A 21530-nucleotide genomic window follows, 5' to 3' on the forward strand; every position below is an offset into this window, starting at 1 on the left:
AGTGGGAAGGAGCAGGAGATGGATGGGACTGGGAGGGTGGGAAGCAGTGGGAAGGAGCAGGAGATGGATGGGACTGGGAGGGGTGGGAAGGAGCAAGAGATGGATGGGACTGGGAGGGGTGGGTGGGGAGCAGAGGGAAGGACCAGGAATTGGATTGGACTGGGAAAGGAGGTGAGCAGAGGGAAGGAGCAGGAGATGGATGGGACTGGGAGGGGTGGGGAGCAGCGGGGAAGGAGCAAGAGATGGTTGGGACTGGGAGGGGTGGGGAGCAGAGGGAAGGAGCAAGAGATGGATGGGACTGGGAGGGGTGGGGAGCAGAGGGATGGACCAGGAGATGGATGGGATTTGGAGAGGTCAGGCACAGCAGAGGGAAGGAGCAAGAGATGGATGGGTCTGGGAGGGGTGGGGAGCAGAGGGATGGACCAGGAGATGGATGGGATTTGGAGAGGTCAGGCACAGCAGAGGGAAGGAGCAAGAGATGGATGGGACGGAGGGATGGTGAGCAGAGGGAAGGAACAGAAGATGGATGGGACTGGGAGGGGTGGGGAGCAGAGGGAAGGAGCAAGAGATGGATGGGACGGAGGGATGGTGAGCAGAGGGAAGGAACAGAAGATGGATGGGACTGGGAGGGGTGGGGAGCAGAGGGAAGGAGCAAGAGATGGATGGGACTGGGAGGGTGGGGAGCAGAGGGAAGCCTACTGGAAAGAAGACACTGCATAAAACAGAAGACACTGGGATCAAAGCGAATAGAAAAACTACATGATCAGACAACAAAGGTAAATAAAAGTTTATTTTATTCATAATTTATTAATTGAAATGTGTCAGCTTTTTGAAATGTGCATCTGTGATATTTTGCCTGTAAATTTCATTTCCTTCCTCCATATTAGCATATTCATTTGCATATGTATATATGCAAATGATATGCTAATATGCTCCGCCCATTTTTTTGCCCCCCCAAATGAAACAGTCAAACTACGCCTATGGTTTGAGGTAACTCAACCATTACGTGACACACAAGCCTCACTGTAGCCATTTTTGTTGCTGGTTTCCTTTTCATAACTCGTGTAAAATGAACATTGTTAATATGTTTGAATTGCATGCTTCCGTCTTGGTGTGTGCTGTTTTTCTGATCCAGTGCATACTTTTTAACAAAGTGATAATGTTGTGTGCCTTTAGTGTGCTTTATTGATGAGCAAAAATTGTGCGTTCAGCTTGCGTTAGAAGCCATGCGTTAAAGTGTGAATGCATGGCCCGAATGCAAGCTTTCTGCATCAACCCCACAGTGAACATCTTCTGTTGTAGTCTTACCAGAATTGTGCTGCTGGTCCTTCAGTGTCTCTTGTGAATGTCACATTTCGTGTTGACAGCCTGAGGCCTTGCTAAGGTGAAGCTGCTCCAGACTGGAGCTGTTCCAGACCGCACACTGATGAAACTCGATATGATTTCAACAGGCACTAGGAGGATCAGAATGATTTCCTCTCATTGTTCAGGGCTTCATTCCAGCAGTCACAGTGCCAGGAAAGAGGATATTTAATTTCTGCTTGTCTTGTCCCCAAAGGCTGATCGTACAGAGTGGAAAGTTGTGGCTGAAAGAAGGTGTCAGGATGGTTCCTTGTTCATAAGGGGATCTTTGGCCAGTGTTTTTGTAATTTGCATTTCATTGAATTAATTACGCTGTTGTCCTGTTTTTCCTGTTCTCTTCTGGGAGCAGGCCATGTTGGCAATGGTTCTACAGGTGATATCACCTACATGACGTGTCTGGGGATGAGCTAGTTTAATTTTGAGATTCACAACCAAAAGTCATGATTTCATGCACATTTAGATAATCCAGATCTGGTTTTGCCATGGAAACAAACAAAAAAAAACCTGAAACATATTCATTTCTGGGCAGAGGGGAAAGGTTTCTGGTATTGGTTTGAGGGAGACTTGAACCAAGATACTTGACAGCAATCGAGATAAAGCTATCCTTTGAGCTCTTGTTGAAATCTGTAGGTTAGTGTTTGTTGGTCTTTTTGTGGCCATGACACTGATCACGACCAAATAAAATTTTGTGACCCTCCCCCAGAGGTGAAGAAAAATGATACATCTATGGACAAACTGGTTAAAAGATAGAAAACAGAAAGTAGGGTTAAATGGTCTGTATTCTCAATGGAGAAGGGTAGTTTGTGGGGTTCCCCAGGGGTCTGTGCTGGGACCGCCTCTTTTTAAAATATTTATAAATGACCTAGAGATGGGAGTAACTAGTGAGGTAATTAAATTTGCTGATGACACAAAGTTATTCAAAGTCGTTAAATTGCGGGAGGATTGTGAAAAATGACAAGAGGATCTTACGAGACTGGGCGTCTAAATGGCAGATGACGTTTAATGTGAGCAAGTGCAAAGTGATGCATGTGGGAAACAGGAACCCGAATTATAGCTACGTCATGTGAGGTTCCACATTAGGAGTCACAGACCAAGAAAGGGATCTAGGTGTCGTCATTGATGATACGTTGAAACCTTCTGCTCAGTGTGCTGCTGCGGCTAAGAAAGCAAATAGAATGTTAGGTATTATTAGGAAAGGGAAAACAAAAATGAGGATGTTATAATGCCTTTGTATCGCTCCATGGTGCGACCGCACCTCTAATATTGTGTTCAATTCTGGTCACCGCATCTCAAAAAAGATGTGGAGGGGCATAATTGAAGTGTCCCGCCCAAGTTTTGCTGAGGACGTCCTCGCAAAACGTTCCGGTGGAGGGGCGGGGAAACCCGTATTATTGAAACATTTCGATAATGCGGTCTGGAACGCCCAAAACCTGGAATTTAGGTCATCTTTAGAGATGGTCGTCCCTAGACTTGGTCGTTTCTGATTTTCGGCAATAATGGAAACCAAGGATGCCCATCTCAGAAACGACCAAATGCAAGCCCTTTGGTCATGGGAGGAGCCAACATTCATAGTGCACTGGTCCCCCTGACATGCCAGGACACCAACCGGGCACCCTAGGGGGCACTGCAGTGGACTTAATAAATTGCTCTCAGGTACATAGCTCCCTTACCTTGTGTGCTGAGTCCCCCAAATCCCCCCCAAAACCCACTACCCTCAACTGTACACCACTACCATAGCCCTTACGGGTGAAGGGGGGTGCCTAGATGTGGGTACAGTAGGTTTGTGGTGGGTTTGGGAAGGCTCACATTTACCACCACAAGTGTAACAGGTAGGGGGGGATGGGCCTGGGTCCACCTGCCTGAAGTGCGCTGCACCCACTAAAACTGCTCCAGGGACCTGCATACTGCTGTGATGGACCTGAGTATGACATTTGAGGCTGGCATAGAGGCTGGCAAAAAATATTTTTAAAGATGTTTTTTTTTTAGGGTGGGAGGGGGGTTAGTGACCACTGGGGGAGTAAGGGGAGGTCATCCCTGATTCTCTCCAGTGGTCATCTGGTCAGTTTGGACACCTTTTTGTGCCTTGGTCGTAAAAAAAACAGGACTAGGTAAAGTCGTCCAAGTGCTCGTTAGGGACTCCCTTTTTCTTCCATTATAGGTCAAGGACATCCATGTGATAGGCACGCCCAAGTCCCACCTTCACTACGTCTCTGACAAGCCCCTGCGAACTTTGGTCGTCCCCACAACGGAAAGCAGTTGGAGACTCCCAAAATCGGCTTTCGATTATACCGATTTGGGCTACCCTGTGAGAAGGACGCCCATCTTCCGATTTGTGTCAATAGATGGGTGTCCTTCTCTTTCAAAAATGAGCCTGTTAGTGGAATTAGAAAAGGTACAGAGAAGGGTGATGTAAATGATAAAGGGGATGGGACGACTTCCCTATGAGGAAAGGCTAAAGTGCCTAGGGCTCTTCAGCTTGGAGAAAAGGCGGCTGAGGGAAGATATGATAGAGGTCTATAAAATAATGAGTGGAGTTGAACGAGTAGATGTGAAGCGTCTGTTTACGCTTTCCAAAAATACTAGGACTAGGGGGCATGTGATGAAGTTACAATGTAGTACATTTAAAATGAATTGGAGAAAAAGTTTCATCACTCAACGTGTAATTAAACTCTGGAATTCATTGCCAGAGAATGTGGTAAAGGCGATTAGCTTAGCGGAGTTTAAAAAAGGTTTGGATGGCTTCCTAAAGGAAAAGTCCATAGACCATTATTAAATGGACTTGGGGAAAATCCACTATTTCTGGGATAAGCAGTATAGAATGTTTTGTACTTTTTTGGGATCTTGCCAGGTATTTGGGACCTGGATTGGCCACAGTTGGAAACAGGATACTGGGCTTGATGGACCTTTGGTCTTTCCCAGTATGGCAGTACTTATGTAGACTCCCAAGGCTGTGTCCCAGACGTGGGTTTTGTGATCCCATTTGGGGTTTCTGACCCACAGGGAAGCTCTGCTATTTATGGATATGTGCTCAGTTTGACCATTGTGCTTCTGCCTGCAAGACAATATTGAAGGAGAAACACTCTGAGGTTTTTCCTTCTAAAACTCATACCACACCTGGTCCAGAAGGGTTTTATGCCCTCTCCCCAGTCCCCTTTCATAATTTTGCTGGTACAAAAGCACATGGGAGAGTGAGAAACATGCAGGTATTTCAAAATGAAATCCTTGTGTGTACTATCAAGGACCAATTGCACAAACCCAGTGCCATTCACCTTTTCTGAGAGGGCAATTTTCAAAAGGGTTTTTTCAGTGGGTAAACAGCTGTCTACCTGCAAAAGCCATAATGCATTAAGTTGTCATCAAGAGTTAAGAATGGCCTAATTCTAGAGGCACTTGCCCTTCATCTTTCTCTCATGCATGTCTTTCTGAGAGATTGTGTTGTTCAAAGTATTAGGTCAAAGTACTTAAGTACAAATAAATGTATATTTTAATACTTAAGTAAAAGTACAGTGAAAAACACATTAAAAATTTGCTTAAGTGAAAGTAAAAAAGTTATTGCCTGATATAATACTTTTTGAGTAAAAACTAAAAGTACCACAATTGCAGTGACTGCAACTATTGTTAATGTTTTTATCCCAACAACTTTATTGCTCTACAATTTAGTCTACTTTGCTTTTAGTAAAACTAAATTTTGAAAAGGGCAACGAAAATGATAAAGGGGATGGGATGACTTCCCTATGAGGAAAGGCTAAAGCGGCTAGGGCTCTTCAGCTTGGAGAAAAGATGGCTGAGGGGAGATATGATAGAGGTCTATAAAATAATGAGTGGAGTGGAACAGGTAGACATGAATCGCTTATTTACTCTTTCCAAAAACACTAGGACTAGGGGGCACACAATGAAGCTACAAATCAGAGAAAATATTTTTTCACTCAACATGTAATTAAACTCTGGAATTCGTTGCCAGAGAATGTAGTAAAAGAGGTTAGCTTAGCGGGGTTTTAAAAAAAGGTTTGGATAGCTTCCTAAAGGAAAAGTCCATAGACCATTATTAAAATGGACTTGAGGAAAATCCATTGCTTATTTCTAGGATAAGCAGGAAAAAAATGTATTGTACTGTTTTGCGATCTTGCCAGGTACTTGTAACCTGGATTGGTCACTATTGGAAACAGGATGCTGGGCTTGATGGACCTTCAGTCTGTCCCAGTATGGCAATACTTATGTACTTATTTACTTATATACTTATGCTGTCTAATTCATCACTTGCATCTTCATCTTTGTTATTATTGTCATGCTGTCCAATTACAGAGAAGGCTTTCACAAAGTTGGAATCATTGTCTGTTGTTGTTCTAACAGTTTTTTTGTCTGATGCAAACTCGGTTTGAATGTCTTTGAGAAATGATACAAGAAAGTCAAATGTCTGGGAACCCTTCAGTCTTAAGGCCAGACAAGCAGACGTCCTCGCTAAAAGCTCTTATCAATCCAGTGAATGGTTAATCCAATGTAAAAATTTCCATGGGATGGCCAGCAGTCTGTTCTGGTAGAGACATATGACTTTTCACCAAGTACTGCAGCCAGCTTCATCTTCATCTCTTCTTCAAAGTGACACAACTCCAGTGTTCTCATAGGCTATGTTCAATGAATCTACTGATCCACTGTGTGATGAGGTTTGCAATAGCCTGTTCCAGGTTTTGCTGTTTTATTTGGTTTACTAAAGAATCATCAGTTACGTCTCACTTCCGCTTTTATTTTTTACTTTTAACTGCAAGCATCAGTTGTAACTGAGTAAAAGTAATTGGTGAAATTATTACTTTGGTAAAAGTAAAAGTAACAAATGTTTCCTGTACTTCTTTACAAGTAAAAGTGACAAAACGTTTACTTAAGTACAGTAACTACTTACATTTACTTAGTTACTGTACAGCACTGCTGAGAGGTGATAAAAATGAACTGGTATTGCAGGATTTATAATGGCAGAAATGCCAAGTTACAGGTTGGAGATTTTTTTGTCCTGTCCTGTTTTGAACTTATATCCCAAAGCAGTGTGGGATTTGTAGTGCCTGATTCTGCCCATTGAAATCAGTGTTGAAGGTCCCAAATGCATCGTGATGTAGTGGACAGAAATCCAGGGCTGTCCCAAATTCTCCAGCCTGGAACTGGGTAACTTGTCATTTCTGTAATGGCCCAGTATTCAGAAGCAGCTATCATAAGTGCTGCTGACCAGGGCCAGTCATCAATTTTCAGCAGCATTATCTGGAGAATGCTACTAAAAATAGTTGCAGATCACCCTGCTCCTAGGCTGGTCCATGGGCAGATCAAGAGCTGTCTCCAGTTATCCGTGAAATTCAGTCCACCTACAGGATAACTATCCAGAAAAAGTTAAGCTAGCAGAAAGACTGTGCTAACTTCATCTAGTTAGTTATCCGGATACTGGTGCTGAACATCAGGTTTTATGTCAGCCATGGCGGTCGGTGTTTTAAAAAAATGCTAACCGCCCTGTCCAGGAACGGACTGACAGTGACTTGGGCTCTTGGGCAGTAAGGGTCATTGGGCTGCTGCCTGCTGCCCCCCTCCCACACATGTTACACCCCCCCCCCATCGCTGCAGCTTCCGCCCCCCCCCCCCTCTACACTCCCCTGAGCCTCAGTGGGCCCTTCCCAGTCCTACCTTGAAGGACCCTGGTGGTAAAGTGGCTTCTCTGAGGGCAGGAAAGAACTCCACTCTTTCCTGCTCACTACCGCTGTTCTGACTGGTGCCACAGATTTTCAAAATGGGTTCTGAGACTTCCTACGGTAGTCTCGCGGCTCTCAATAGTCTTGCAAGACTTCCACAGAGAGTCTTGGAAGCCATTTTTAAAAGACTGAGGCGCCGGGCAGAATAGTGGCAGCGGGCAGGAAAGAGTGTTGTTCTTTCCTGCCCCTGCAGAGGTCACTAGACCACCAGGGCTCACTAAGGCTGTAGTGTGCGGCAGCGGGAGGGGGCAGGGGGGGAGAGCATCTACTGCCCAGTTGCCCGAATGGTCAGTCTGCTCCTGTCTGAATATTGACCCATATCAAATGTATTGTAAATTTGTAAGAGACTGTCTGAGCCCACCCACTGATTGTCTTGATTTACAGCATTGGTACAGTTCAGTAATGCAGCAGTATTGCTGTATAAATAGTTATCAGTCAGGCTGTCAGGATTAGCTGCTGTTTCCTCCATACACATGGTTCGTATTTTGAGCAGTTCCATTGTAGTTTCAGAGATGACTGTGTACTGCACATTAATTACATCCTGAGCCCAGGAGGTGCACAGAATGGATTTTGTTTGTAATAACTACAGAGGAGGGATGGGGTGGTTCAATTTTGGAGATTCCCACGAGGCCCTTTAAAAATGCACTTTACCCTGCCTGCCCTGAATGCTGGACAGAGCACTGCAGAGATTGCTGTCCTGAAGACAGTCATACGATTAGGGTTTCCTGCCATTGCTGGGCAAGGCATGGACTCTTATTAAAAATAGCCAGTAGCAACAGGATTCCATTTGGCGTGCTGCCTGCTCTTGGTGGGTGTTTCTTTGCATGCACACACACAAAAGAAATAGCTGCACAGACATGTGTGTAAACACCTGTGCACATCACTAGAAGGTATACAGTCAATGAAGGCACCCTGTGTAAAGACTTTTGCTATAATATGGAACATATAACGGTATTCTTCAGTACAAAGAGGGAGCAGATCCGAATGCTTAAAAGTGCTGTGAGTTTGGGTCTTGTTGGCATTGCTGTTCTACGTGGTACCAGAAGATTGGAGGGTGGCCAATGTAACATCCATTTTTAAAAAAGGTTCCAGGGGAGATCCGGGAAATTATAGACCGGTGAGTCTGACGTCGGTGCCGGGGAAAATGGTAGAGGCTATTATTAAAAACAAAATTACAGAGCACATCCAAGGACATGGATTACTGAGACCGAGTCAGCACAGCTTTTGTGTGGGGAAATCTTGCCTGACCAATTTACTTCAATTCTTTTGAAGGAGTAAACAAACATGCGGACAAAGGGGAGCCAGTTGATATTGTATATCTGGATTTTCAAAAGGCGTTTGACAAGGTACCTCATGAAAGGCTACAGAGGAAATTGGAGGGTCATGGGATAGGAGGAAAAGTCCTATTGTGGATTAAAAACTGGTTGAAGGATAGGAAACAGAGAGTGGGGTTAAATGGGCAGTATTCACAATGAAGAAGGGTGTAGTTAGTGGGGTTCCTCAGGGGTCTGTGCTAGGACCGCTGCTTTTTAATATATTTATAAATGATTTAGAGATGGGAGTAACTAGCGAGGTAATTCAATTTGCTGATGACACAAAGTTATTCAAAGTCGTTAACTCGCGACAGGTTTGTGAAAAATTACAGAAGGACCTTACGAGACTGGGAGACTGGGCGGCTAAATGGCAGATGACGTTTAATGTGAGCAAGTGCAAGGTGATGCATGTGGGAAAAAAGAACCCGAATTATAGCTACATCATGCAAGGTTCCACGTTAGGAGTTACGGACCAAGAAAGGGATCTGGGTGTCGTTGTCGATAATACACTGAAACCTTCTGCTCAGTGTGCTGCTGCGGCTAGGAAAGCAAATAGAATGTTGGGTATTATTAGGAAAGGTATGGAAAACAGGTGTGAGGATGTTATAATGCCATTATATCGCTCCATGGTGCGACCACACCTTGAATATTGTGTTCAATTCTGGTCGCCACATCTCAAGAAAGATATAGTGGAACTGGAAAAGGTGCAGCGAAGAGCGACTAAAATGATAGCGGGGATGGGACGACTTCCCTATGAAGAAAGACTAAGGAGGCTAGGGCTTTTCAGCTTGGAGAAGAGACGGCTGAGAGGAGACATGATAGAGGTATATAAAATAATGAGTGGAGTGAACAGGTGGATGTGAAGCGTCTGTTCATGCTTTCCAAAAATACTAGGACTAGGGGGAATGCGATGAAACTACAGTGTAGTAAATTTAAAACAAATCGGAGAAAACCTTTCTTCACCCAACGCGTAATTAAACTATGGAATTCGTTGCCGGAGAACGTGGTGAAGGCGGTTAGCTTGGCAGAGTTTAAAAAGGGGTTAGATGGTTTCCTAAAGGACAACTCCATAAACCACTACTAAATGGACTTGGGAAAAATCCACAATTCCAGGAATAACATGTATAGAATGTTTGTACGTTTGGGAAGCTTGTCAGGTGCCCTTGGCCTGGATTGGGCTAGGCTCAATGGACCCTTGGTCTTTTCCCAGTGTGGCATTATTTATGTACTTATGTACTTTTAATCTTATTATGTTTGCAACACTTCAAGTGTCCCATGTCCAGCTATAAGCACAAAGAAATGGAAGTGAGGGTCTCCAGAGTGTGATTGCCCATGCCATGACAAATAATCATTTCGTCTAGGAACCAGCCCAAAATCTTAGGCACTTGTGACTTAAATGTCTTTGCTGTTCCGTTCTCCCCCTGTTGTTCTCACCGAAATTTGAGAAGAAGGGAATCCCATTCAAGGTCTGCCATAGCTCATTATGGCCTTAGGCCATTTTCTCATTCGCTGTCATCATGAAAGGGAATTTTAGTAAATTAGGTCCTTAATGTGACCTTGGACTCTGCTGGCAGAAATCAGTAGCCACCCCCTCCCAAGCATGCTGTCAACAGGACACCTTCACTCCGCCCCCCAACACACACACATACATCTTGCACCCTTTGCCACCCATAGTTGTTCATGAGGCATTTGTATTTTTGTTTCACCTGTCACTAAGGTTACCATACGTCTGGTTTTACCTGGACATGCCCTCTTTTTGAGGAAACGGCCGGGCAACCGAGCGGGTTTTCCAGCCTGCCCGCTTGTCCGGATTTATGGAGAAATGGGCAGGCTGACGGGTGAATGGGCAGGCGAGCGTCCTATCCTCCCCTCCCCTCCTCTACCTTTCTGTAGTGCCCTGGTGTTCTAGTGACCTCTTCCGGGCAGGAAAGCACCTCCTCTTTCCTGCCTGGCGCGGCTGCAGACTGTCTTGCTGCATGCTGTCCCAGCACCGATTCAAAATGGCTGCCGAGAGTTCAAGTGGCGGCCTTGCGAGACTTCCACACACACATGGAAATACTTGCAAAACAAATAGGAGAAAATATTTTCCAATAGTTAAGATATGGAACTCTGTGCTGGAGGATGTAGTAACAGCGGTTAGCATATCTGGGTTTAAAAAAGGTTTGGACAAGTTCCTGGAGGAAAAGTCCATAGTCTGCTATTGAGACAGACATGGGGGAAGCCTTCTTGCTTTGGGATTGGTAGTATGGAATGTTGCTACTATTTGGGTTTCTGCCAGATACTTGTGACCTGGCTTGGCCACTGTTGGAAAACAGCTGGATGGACCATTGGTCTAACCGAGTATATCTGTTCTTTTGTTCTTATGTAATGCCAAAAGGACAGCATTGAGGGATGTAAAATCCCAGGCACCATGGTGGAATTTCAAGGTAAAACGAATACCTGACAAATCAAGGAAGGATTCCCTATGAAGAATCAAAAAGTTCAAAGAAGTACGGAAGGGGATGTAGGACAACTAAACCATGCAGAATTCCAAAGGTAGATTGTAGTCAAAAGTATTTTTTGAAAACTTAGATACAATGGACTCAACACAGTCCGTGTTTCGGCAAAGGTGTGCCTGATTCAGGAGTCAGAGTAACTACATGTATATACACAGAAAAACACACATGATGTAAATGCCATACAAAACATATTAACAATTAAAAATGATATATACATGTATGCAATGTAGTCAGAGAAGTGAAGAAATGTACAACCACTAAAAAAAATCAATAAAATAAATAGGAATAAAGCTCATCATTAGAAAAAGTGATATAAAAAGATAATAAACCCAAGCAATTTCTATGTGCCATAATGACCTGGCATCCAGGATTTATTTTTAGCCCTGTGTTATGTCATTCTTATTTCCCATCATATTAAAGTATATACCCCCTTTTTGATGGCAGTCAGCCCAATGACTTTGTACTATAGTGAACTATGGTCCAAGAGTTGAGTCTTCTGATCTGTTCTGTATCAGCAGAGTTTGTGTGTGTCAATGCATATTATGTTCCAGGAGACCTATGTACAAATTTAGAGAGTGTTTAAATATGGATCTTAGGGGTGACTAGTTGTAGGGACAGCTACTGATAGCTCAAGACCCAAGTTGAGAAGCTAATCATTTCTGGTGACCACCAAACCTACCCCTATTTCCCATGCTTATGTAAATTGGCTATTAAAAATTTAAAATATAAAGTTTGCCCCTTTTACGGGGCTTACCTGGACTCCAGGGTGGTCCCTTTGGTCTGTTCGCCATGCTGGGGCTGCTCTGGGGTCCATCTGTTTTTTTAGGGCCCTTTTTGTGTCCGGTGGGGGGTTCCGGTGCATTCCCGGTCCTCTTCGGACCGTTTTGGGCCCATGCCACCTCTCATTGATGGCCAGTGGCCAAATTCGGGGCCGGGGTGGACTCCGGGGCTCATTGGGGTCCGGCAGCATGAAAACACGTCTGTGTTTTCATGCTGCCGGACTGCCAAATAAGTTCTGGTGGAAGTAGGCCGGCAGTAAAATCCCCTGCCTGGGCCTGCACCGGAGCCAGGAGCATTCTGGGCATGTGCAACCTTTCGCACATGCTCAGTAAAGCTCTGGAACATCGCAGTAGGACTAAGTGGTGAGTGTTTAGTGTGGAAACCCATAAACCGTGATTATACCATCTTACCACTCATTCTAAAAACCTCATCACCAGGGACCCTACACTTATTTAGCTTTTAATGTCTCCTGAGCAGCCAGGAGTGGCATATATACAGGCTGGAAATGAAAACAGCTCAACCTGAGACCAATTCTGAAGGCTGAAGCTGAATTGTTGCTGCTCTTTTTGTTTTGTCCAGGCGATGGTGGCCTGCTACCCGGGGAATGGAACAGGGTACGTGAGACACGTAGACAACCCCAATGGCGATGGACGCTGCATCACCTGCATTTACTATCTGAACAAGAACTGGGATTCTAAGGTAGGAACTCATGTGCTAAAGTATCTCCGAATGTGCCCGTTCCTTGGACAAGTGACCAGTGAGTCTAACTTGCCTAGGTTTGTCTTATGCTGCTGTTCTAGTAGAGTCTGTCCACTAGGCCGTGCTTAATCTCTGTAAGTCAAAGTTGCACATTCTGTCACTAGTTTCTCTTCTGCCTCCTTCACTGTCTCTCCAGTGATTGAAAAGCAGTGTTATACTATTTCAGGGCCCCTTTTACTAAGCCGTGTAGGCACCTAGGTGCACCAAATGCGCGCCAAATTGGAGTTACCACCCGGTTACCGCTTGGCCCTTGCGGTAATTTCAATTTGGTGCGTGTCCGCTATGCGCGTCTGGAAAATATTTTTTATTTTCTGGCACGCATAACGGAGGCGTGCCAAGTGGCATTTGATGTGCGTAGGTCATTACCGCCCAGTGTTTTACCGCTAGGTCTATGGCTGGTGGTAAGGTCTCAGACCCAAAATGGACACGCGGCAATTTTGATTTTGCTGCACGTCCATTTTTGGCCCCAAAAAAGAGGCCTTTTTTACAGGTACGCTAAAAAATGGATCGGCGTGCACCCAAAACCCGTGCCTACACTACCGCAAGCCATTTTTCAGCGCGCCTTTGTGAAAGAACCCCTCCATGAGCAAGTGTTTGACCATTATCCAGCTTATTGGCTTAGGGCTCCTAAATTTGGATTTGTCACATTTTCCTGCATTGCACAGAGAGGGTTTGTATAAAGCTGTCGTTGTAGTATGTGATGGAACTTATGCTCTTATACCCATACAATGAAATAAATGAAGTGGAAAGCCTGAGAAGGATTTGTACATACTGATGGGCTGAGAGCCTCACTCATGTAATTATCATTTGTCTTGTGGTTTCAGTGTACAGTCCACACAGCCTCCATGGGCTGGGATTTTCACTGCTTGTCTTGGCCACTATTGCTGGGGCAGATGATACAAGAAATATTGTTAGCTTATCAGCAGTGCTTGTTAAAAGCTTACTGTAAGCCAAGGATAAGTGTAAAACTCAGTTCAGTTGAATCCCTTCAGATGAAAGGAAATTGTATATCCATATACCATAATGCCTCTGTATTGCTCTGTGGTGAAACCTCACCTTGAGTATTGTGTGAAGTTCTGGTTGGCGTATCTCAAAAAACATATAGCAGAATTAGAAAAGGTTCAAAGAAGGGTGACCAAAATGACATAGGGGATGGAACTCCTCTCATGTGAAGAAAGGCTAAAGAAGTTAGGGCTGTCCAGCTTGGAAAACAGACAGCTGAGGAGGGATATGATAGAGGTCTACAAAAGCCTGAGTGGTATAGAATGGGTAAATGTGAATAGAATGTTTATTCTTTCAAAAAATACAAAGACTAGGGGACACTCAATGAAGTTTTATGGTAATACTTTTAAAATGAATAAGAGGAAATATTTTTTCACTCAACAAATAGTTAAGCTCTGGAACTCATTACCAGAGGTTGTGGTAACATCGGTTAGCGTATCTGGGTTTAAAAAAGGTTTGGGGAAGTTCCTGGAGGAAAAGTCCATAGTCTGTTATTGCGATGGACATAAGGAAAGCCACTGCTTGCCCTGGGATTGGTAGCATGGAATGTTGCTAGTATTGGGATTATGCAGGTACTTGTGACTGCTGGAAACAGGATACTGGACTAGATGGCCCATCGGTCTGACCCAGTATGGCTATTCTTATGTATATCAAGTTGTAATCTGGCTGAGCATGGCCTCCATATCTCATGACATAGGATTGCACACTATGGAGGCAATTTTGTAGTATGCCCTGATGTCACTCAGTGAGAGCCTATTCTGTGGCAGCATCTGTGCACCTAGGTTCCTTTATAGAACATTAGTATAATCTGGTATTGCTGTGCCTTATATTTACACCAGCCAGAGACCAGGCGTAACTGCTGTTGCGTAAATGTAGAAGGGCACGTGTGGTTTACACTATTCTGTAAGTTGGGCACATAAATGGCAGCACCGCCCATGTCCTTCCCTTGTATTTATGTCACTTATCCATGCCTTTACAGAATAGCACTTCTCTTATGCATGTAAGTATACACTTAAAATGCAAATGTACGTGCTGAAGATGGAGTAAGCATATATGCTACTAAAGCCAACTCGTTTGCAATTTCTGTGGTTTTTCAAATGTTGAGCCCCACTTTTTTTTTTTATCTAAACCCACTGAAGTTACTGGGTGACTGAGGACACATATATTGATTTTTAGAACAAAAACACCATTTTACCTGTCCCATTATGTGGATATCCTAGATTCCATGCACCAGTGGAGGTATTGACCCTGCATTCTGCTTTCCAGGTACATGGAGGGGTGCTAAGAATATTTCCTGAGGGGAAGTCTTATGTAGCGGATGTGGAGCCACTCTTCGATAGATTGCTTTTCTTCTGGTCCGATCGAAGAAATCCACATGAAGTGCAGCCTTCCTATGCAACCAGGTGAGTGCACATAGCCTGAACGACACCTGGGGGTGCAGTGCTGAGTCAGATATCCATTCGGTATTGTAGCCTCAAGCAAATTGGACCGAAAAGCTTTTAACTTTCCCATGAGAGAGTCCATGGGGGTAATATTCAGCCGGGGGTGGTCAGCCTTTTTTAAAATGCAAGCACCATTTTAGAAGATCGAGGCATGGAGGAAGGAGCAACTGGGTATTGCCCCTCTTCTTGGTAAAGGCACCCAGGAGAGCTTGGGTGGGGGGAGGTCTGGGGGTCCCGAGAAAGCAGATTGTGCTCCATTAGATCGGGATATGTTTTAGGGTGTCATAGGGATCAGGGGGTGGGGATCCTGTAGGCTACCAGGGATTTTTTGGGTAGTGTCGAGGGTGGGAGGAACTGGTTGGGGCATCTCTGGAAGGAGTGTCTCTTCAGGGGTGTGGGGGGGGGGGATTGGAGCATGGGGGTTCCTTTTTGGTGGGTGATCAGGGGATGATGAGACTATTAACTATTCTACCAGCTGCTGCAGAAGAACAGGCTAGCCCAACTTTGAGTTCTCATTCCTTGTTTTTAAAAGTCTTCTGCAGCAGTTCTCTGTATCAGGATGGAACAGCTAATAGCCTGGTTTCTATCCATTTTATTTGGGTGTGCGCTGCTGTCTAACCTAGGGATTTGCACAGGGTAAGCTTCTGCACATACTCCTTTCTGCATCATGCTTTAGTTGTGCTAACCGCATGCTTCCATCTGCGCTAGCTTTCTGCATTGGCCCCTGGGTTTTGGCAAATGACAGAAGTTTGCTCAAATGCCTTTATTATTTTCATGTTTTCATCTGCTTGCGCTGAGATGCAGCTTGAGCATTTAAAGAAATAAAAGCAGATCTTCCTGGCCATGTCAGGAGGAATCACTAATGTGCTTTATTTGTATTCAAATAAAAGAGAGAACGTGCTGTATTTTTGTTTAACAGGTATGCCATGACAGTGTGGTATTTTGATGCTGAAGAAAGAGCAGAAGCCAAACAAAAATTCAGGAATTTAAACGGTAAGATGATGAATCTGTCCTGATAAAAAGCCAGCTATCATCTTTTAAAGCTTATGCCTCAATAAGAGATCCTTTTAACTAAGCTGCAGCAAAAACATAAGAACATAAGAATAGCCATACTGGGTCAATCCAATGGTCCATCTAGCCCAGTATCCCGTTTCCAAACAGTGGCCAAGCCAGGACACAAGTACCTGGCAGAAACCCAGTTATTACTGCACAGGTACCAGCGTACTAAGGCCATTTTTTACTGCAGCCGTAAAATGGCTGATTTTATATATTTTTTGTATTAATGGCCTTGCACTAAATTGCCATTAGCTTGCAGCCATCAAAAAGAAAATTACCGCAATGACCTCTTACTGCCCGTTTTGTAGGCAGTAAGAGCTCATGCGGTAAATCTGCGCTAACCAGTTAGCACATACTAATGTGGAGAGTGCCCACTCTCCACCCTCTGACGCGCCTCTTCCCCAAAAAATACAGATATTTTTTAGCGCCCGGATAAGCATGCACTAATTTGGCTGTTACCACAGGATATTTGAGCAAGTCCCGCAGTATGACATTTTAAGCTGTATTGGGCACATGTCAGCACTGTACGCAGAATAAGTGAGGATGATGCTTACAGGTCGCTTTACAATGGTTCTCTGGTAGAGGTTGTTTTCAAAACCAGCAAAAAGCTGCAAACCAATGGCATGGGAGGACTGAAGGGAAAATTGGCCAGTAATAGCTCAAGAATTAAAGTGCCTGTTGCATATGAAAAGGTTGCAATTTTTTTTTTGTTACATTTGTACCCCACACTTTCCCACTCATGGCAGGCTAAATGTGGCAATGGAGGGTTAAGTGACTTGCCCAGAGTCACAAGGAGCTGCCTGTGCCTGAAGTGGGAATCAAACTCAGTTCCTCAGGACCAAGGTCCACCACCCTAACCACTAGGCCACTCCTCCACTTGACAGTATATGAGTATTATAGCCATACATACAATGCCTGTTAATTTGTATTTGCATGCACTGTGTTTCTGGTATGTTTATGTTATGTTTGCCACAGGTTAATATGGAAACTCAGGTCTCCTTAGAGTGAATTTCTTGGTTTATAATGCAGAGACAAAAGCTTACTTTAAGCTAATTTAATGGTAATAGACTCTGTGGTTTCCCTTGTCATTCTAGCTGCCAAGAAGAAAGAAGCCCCTCCCAGTGAGGCTGAATGACTGGCACCATTACATACCCATTGAAAATATGGCCTATGATCTCATCCTCAAGAGATGATATCCAAAGACTTTATCCAGTGGTTCAGTGGAGACTCAAGATCGTCTTTCCCATGTGAACAAGCTGTCACTACCCCTACCCCTTCCCCATAACTTCAGATGCATCCTTGAAGGTACTCTCATTGGTCTCCAATGATACTTTTCTGTTGGTAGTAGCCTTCACCAAAATGGTAGAAGCCTTCACCATAATCCAGTACTTTACCTCTTGCCGAAGAGTTTGGTGCCTGTGAATTGTCTTCTAGTACTGCAGGTACAGAAGGCAGCAGTGCTTTGAAGAGAGGAGGAAGCAAAAGGACTGGGTCTTTGTTTGCACTTTACATACGTTGTCTAGCTTGTTAATGAGAAGCATGAGATGTGGCACACTGCGGTAAGGTTGTCCGGGGAAGAGGAGGTACCAGGTTTCAGAAGTGCGAGTCTGTGAATTAGTACATGAGCCAGTAAAAACTACCAAGACCACTTAACTAATTACATCCAGTTTCTAAAACTGGGTTCTGGAAATCTGCTGTGTAGCTTCCATGCTCTCTTTGCTCTTTCATTGTTTTTTTCCTATTTCTAAAGACCCCTACCCCCCCCCCCCCCCCCCCCCCCCACACACACACACAATTTTTTTTTCTGTGATTTGTAGTTTTTAATGTTTCTCTGGCACAACAAAATTATAAATGCCAGAGCATACTGTAAAGCAAGTTAAAACATTTAAAAATCAAACTGCATTCTTATGTTAAACATGGACCCCCATCTGGTCACCCTTTGAAACAGAACAAACCCAATCCAGTACATTTAGAACAAACAAACCCATACCTTGGATACATTCCTGTCCTTTTTATTACAGTACAATTGAACTAAATGTTTCATACTTTCCTCAGTAGGTTGGGAAGTTGGCGCTGTTGCACCAGAAGAAAAAGCCGTGTACTGGGTTTATTCCAGTCAAGCTTTCTCGTGTCCTGTCTTTCCCTCCCTGTGTCAAGTGCAGTAGTTTTACTTAAAGGTGTGCCCTCTGGTGTCTCCACTGGTTCTCTGGCCTGGAAGAAAGATAACTAATCTAGGTATACGGGGCCTGCAGTGGTCAGATTTTACAGCCTGGTGATGCTCAGCAGAAAGATGAGTGAACCTCATGTTTACATTTTTTAAGGTTCATCTCATTGCTAAATTTGCTTCCCGAATAACAAAGGGTGCTCTATTGATTTACTGATAGATGTCAAAAGCAAATCTGATGGCCACCTGCATTTTAATCCAAGAACCAGGGAAGAGGCCCCTGTGGGCTCGTGTTCCTTTATTCATCCAAGTGGATGTTTTCCTCTGTTCCTTAATGGTTCAGATAGAGCACAAGTCATGGGTTTGATTTCTTTTGACCCACCATTATATGGTTTGGGAGTTAAAGAACGAGCCTGATGTTATTAATGTGGGCTACTGTTTTAAGACAGGTTATTCTACTGTTAAGCCCATGTATTAGTAACTAGTTCTCACTGTGTTAAAAGGGACCAGTGCTAAAATAGCACAAGTTAGTAATAAAGTAACACATCTCAATGGTAGTCCACGCTGATAACTACGCCCCTAAATGTCACAAGACATGTAAGTTTACCATGCTGTGGTAAAAGGGGCCCTGCATGAGTTGCAGCACATGTTTTTGCCTTGCGCTGAGGCCCCTTTTAGAGGGTAAAAAGACCAGAAAAAGAAATGGCTGTACGGTAAATTCGCACTTGCCATTATGTGGCCATTTCGTTGGCGGTAAAAATATGGAAATACATTTCTGTAGTGCCGGAAATGGTGCACTCAGGGGGCAGAATTGCCACCTAGTTGCTGTGGTAGCCCGGCGGTAATTCCAGATTGGCACACGGCAAGCCTATTGCCGCTCGCCAACCCTTTAGTAAAAGGGCCTCTTTGAGGCTTGTTGATTTAATAGTAGCAGAGCTATGCTTCACCATTGGCTAAAATTCAGCCCTTTGAGTTCAGAATTCTGTATTATGATGATATGAATAATTAACCAAAAAAAAAGCTGATGTTATTTTGCATGATTTATGTCATCTGACTTCTGTATTGTTGTGAGTGTGGTAGAAAGAAAGACTATGTGGCATTCCCTTTCATGTTAAAATAAGTTTTGCTGTGATATTTGAAACATATAACAGAGATTAGAACAGGGATGTAGCCAGACCTCACGGTGGGAAGGGGCCAGAGCCTGAGGTTGGGGGCACATTTTGAGTGCTGCCCTGCTGCCCCCTCCCACTGCCACGCCTCACCTTTCTCCCCCACCGCCTCGCCTTGCCTCGCCCCCTCACAAATAAATACCTTTGCTGAGCGTCAGCGTGCACAAGAGGAGCAAGAAGAAAGAAGATCAGGGGGCAGGCAGCGAATGCAGCTGCGCCGGAGACCGCGCTGAAGAAGGCTTTGGCTGGTGGGGGTTGGGGACCCCTGCCAGCCAAACCAGGGGCCCGGATGAAATTTGCAGGGGCCCAGGCCCCCGTGGCCCCCCGTAGCTAAGCCCCTGGATTAGAAGATGAATAGTAGTGTGAACAGGTTGCCAGCACTAACTTAGGAATGACTGGCTTAATCAAACTTGATGTATCTTCCATCGAGATTATGATTGTGAGATGTTTTGAGAGGCGTGAGAGAGCTGTGCTGAGCACAGGTTATTTAAACAAAAGCTAAAGCTTCATGTAAATAGTTTTGTGTTACAAATCATTTTAAGAAATGCATTCCCATTAAAATGTAAGTTAATATGTAAAGCAATTTCTTCAAAGAGGCTTGAATGGCGCAGGGGTTTAGCATATGAATATGGAGCTTTTCATGTGTAGAGTATATTTTCTAGCTCCTGAAATTCCAGGTGTCTGGGCAAGCACATTTTTGGTCACCAAAACAAGAGGATCCAGCATGGGCCATGTTTTGGCGGATGCAGCCGCCTACCTCAGGCATCACTATGCTCAACTGTTGGGAAAAGAAAGCATAATAAATAAACATTCATAATTTCACATAAAAAGATACATCTCTAAAAAAAACACACACACATCGAATATACAATATAAGACATAGAATATAAAAAGTATAAAAAGAAAAAGTGGACTGCAACAAATAAAAAAAAGTCACAATATTTTTATTTTAGTTATATTTGTACCCCGTGCTTTCCCATTCATGGCAGGCTCAATGTGGCTTACATATACAGGTACTTATTTGTACCTTGGGCAATGGAGGGTTAAGTGACTTGCCCAGAGTCACAAGGAGCTGTGCCTGAAGTGGGAATTGAACCCATTTCCTCAGGACCAGAGTCCACCACCCTAACCACTAGGCCACTCCTCTAAATGTAACCGTATAACAACAGCATATTAAAATGTATAAAAATAAAGAGTGTAACTGTTACAACTGTGACTCACTGGCAGAGGTAAACATCACGATGGTCAGAGAAATGAGCACACAGAGTATCCAGTCACTACTAAAAAAAACAGCATTACTAGAGTGGTAAATAAACAGGTAAATAAAAATGAGGTACTGTAAGACATTGAGAACTAAGAGCAATGTCTGGTGCAGAAGACTAAGCCAATAAAAGCAGCAGCCTCCACTGTAAAAATAAAATGTATATTTGATGTATTTTTTTTAGAGATGTATCTTTTTATGTGAAATTATGAATATTTATTATGTTTTCTTTTCACAAACAGTTATGCATAGTGACCCCTGAGGCAGGCGTCTGTGTCTGTTGAAACATGACCCTTATTAGGTCCTCTTGTTTTGGTGCTTTAATAAATCTGTTTTGAGCTACATCTCCTTGGTGGATTTGGTCATTGTGTCATCCTCTACTCCTGCTTCAGTTCCAGAGGAGGCCAGCATCAGAGCCTGGAACCACAGATGTAACATTTTGTGCACCAAATATAGATCAATGACACCTTCCTTTCTCTCTGTGATAACAAAATTGCTTTATAAATGGGATTTGAGTTCAAAGAGGTGAACTTGGCGGACTCTTTGACGCTGATAGTTGGGACTTGAGCAAGACATCTGCCCCAATAGTTTAATCTAGTCATGCAGCCATAAAATTGAAATCTATTTCCAGTAGGTGAGTTTGATTTATATGGATTAAAAAAGAGTCACAAAAATATAAAAAGGATATGGGAAAGAAAAGATAACATAAAACCCAAAAAGTCCTGTTGCCTGTGGCAATAAGTAAAATTAAAGTGGTGGATACATATATGTGACTGTAGATCTGTAACCTTGAATCTTACTAATATTTAATTACACTGCTTGCTAGGATAATTTAAAATTGGATTATGGTTAAAGGAAAAATCTAACAAAATTGAAAATATCCTCTCAGCTGTCTTTAAGGTGCAAGGGATGGGGGGAAGGAGGAAGGTACCATTGCACTAATGGAAATCAAGGCTTCAAAGGATGTGTAAATGCTGCTGTATGAGGTTGCACACACATAA

The 21530-nt window shown here is 43.8% G+C and overlaps 1 protein-coding gene across 2 annotated transcripts in view; it reads left to right on the top strand.

Annotated features, from left to right (window-relative positions):
• The window catches only part of EGLN3 (egl-9 family hypoxia inducible factor 3), a 44826-nt gene extending 27145 nt beyond the window's left edge, over positions 1-17681 (top strand). For both annotated transcript variants that reach the window (XM_030214486.1, XM_030214487.1), the window contains exons 2-5: positions 12256-12375; positions 14704-14840; positions 15799-15872; positions 17030-17681. In XM_030214486.1, coding sequence (XP_030070346.1) covers positions 12256-12375; positions 14704-14840; positions 15799-15872; positions 17030-17070 — 372 coding nt within the window. In that variant the 3' untranslated portion in view covers positions 17071-17681. The remainder of the gene's footprint in view (positions 1-12255; positions 12376-14703; positions 14841-15798; positions 15873-17029) is intronic.
• The last annotated feature ends 3849 nt before the right edge of the window (positions 17682-21530 follow it).

Source organism: Microcaecilia unicolor, chromosome 9, assembly GCF_901765095.1.
Source record: "Microcaecilia unicolor chromosome 9, aMicUni1.1, whole genome shotgun sequence".
NCBI lineage: Eukaryota > Metazoa > Chordata > Amphibia > Gymnophiona > Siphonopidae > Microcaecilia > Microcaecilia unicolor.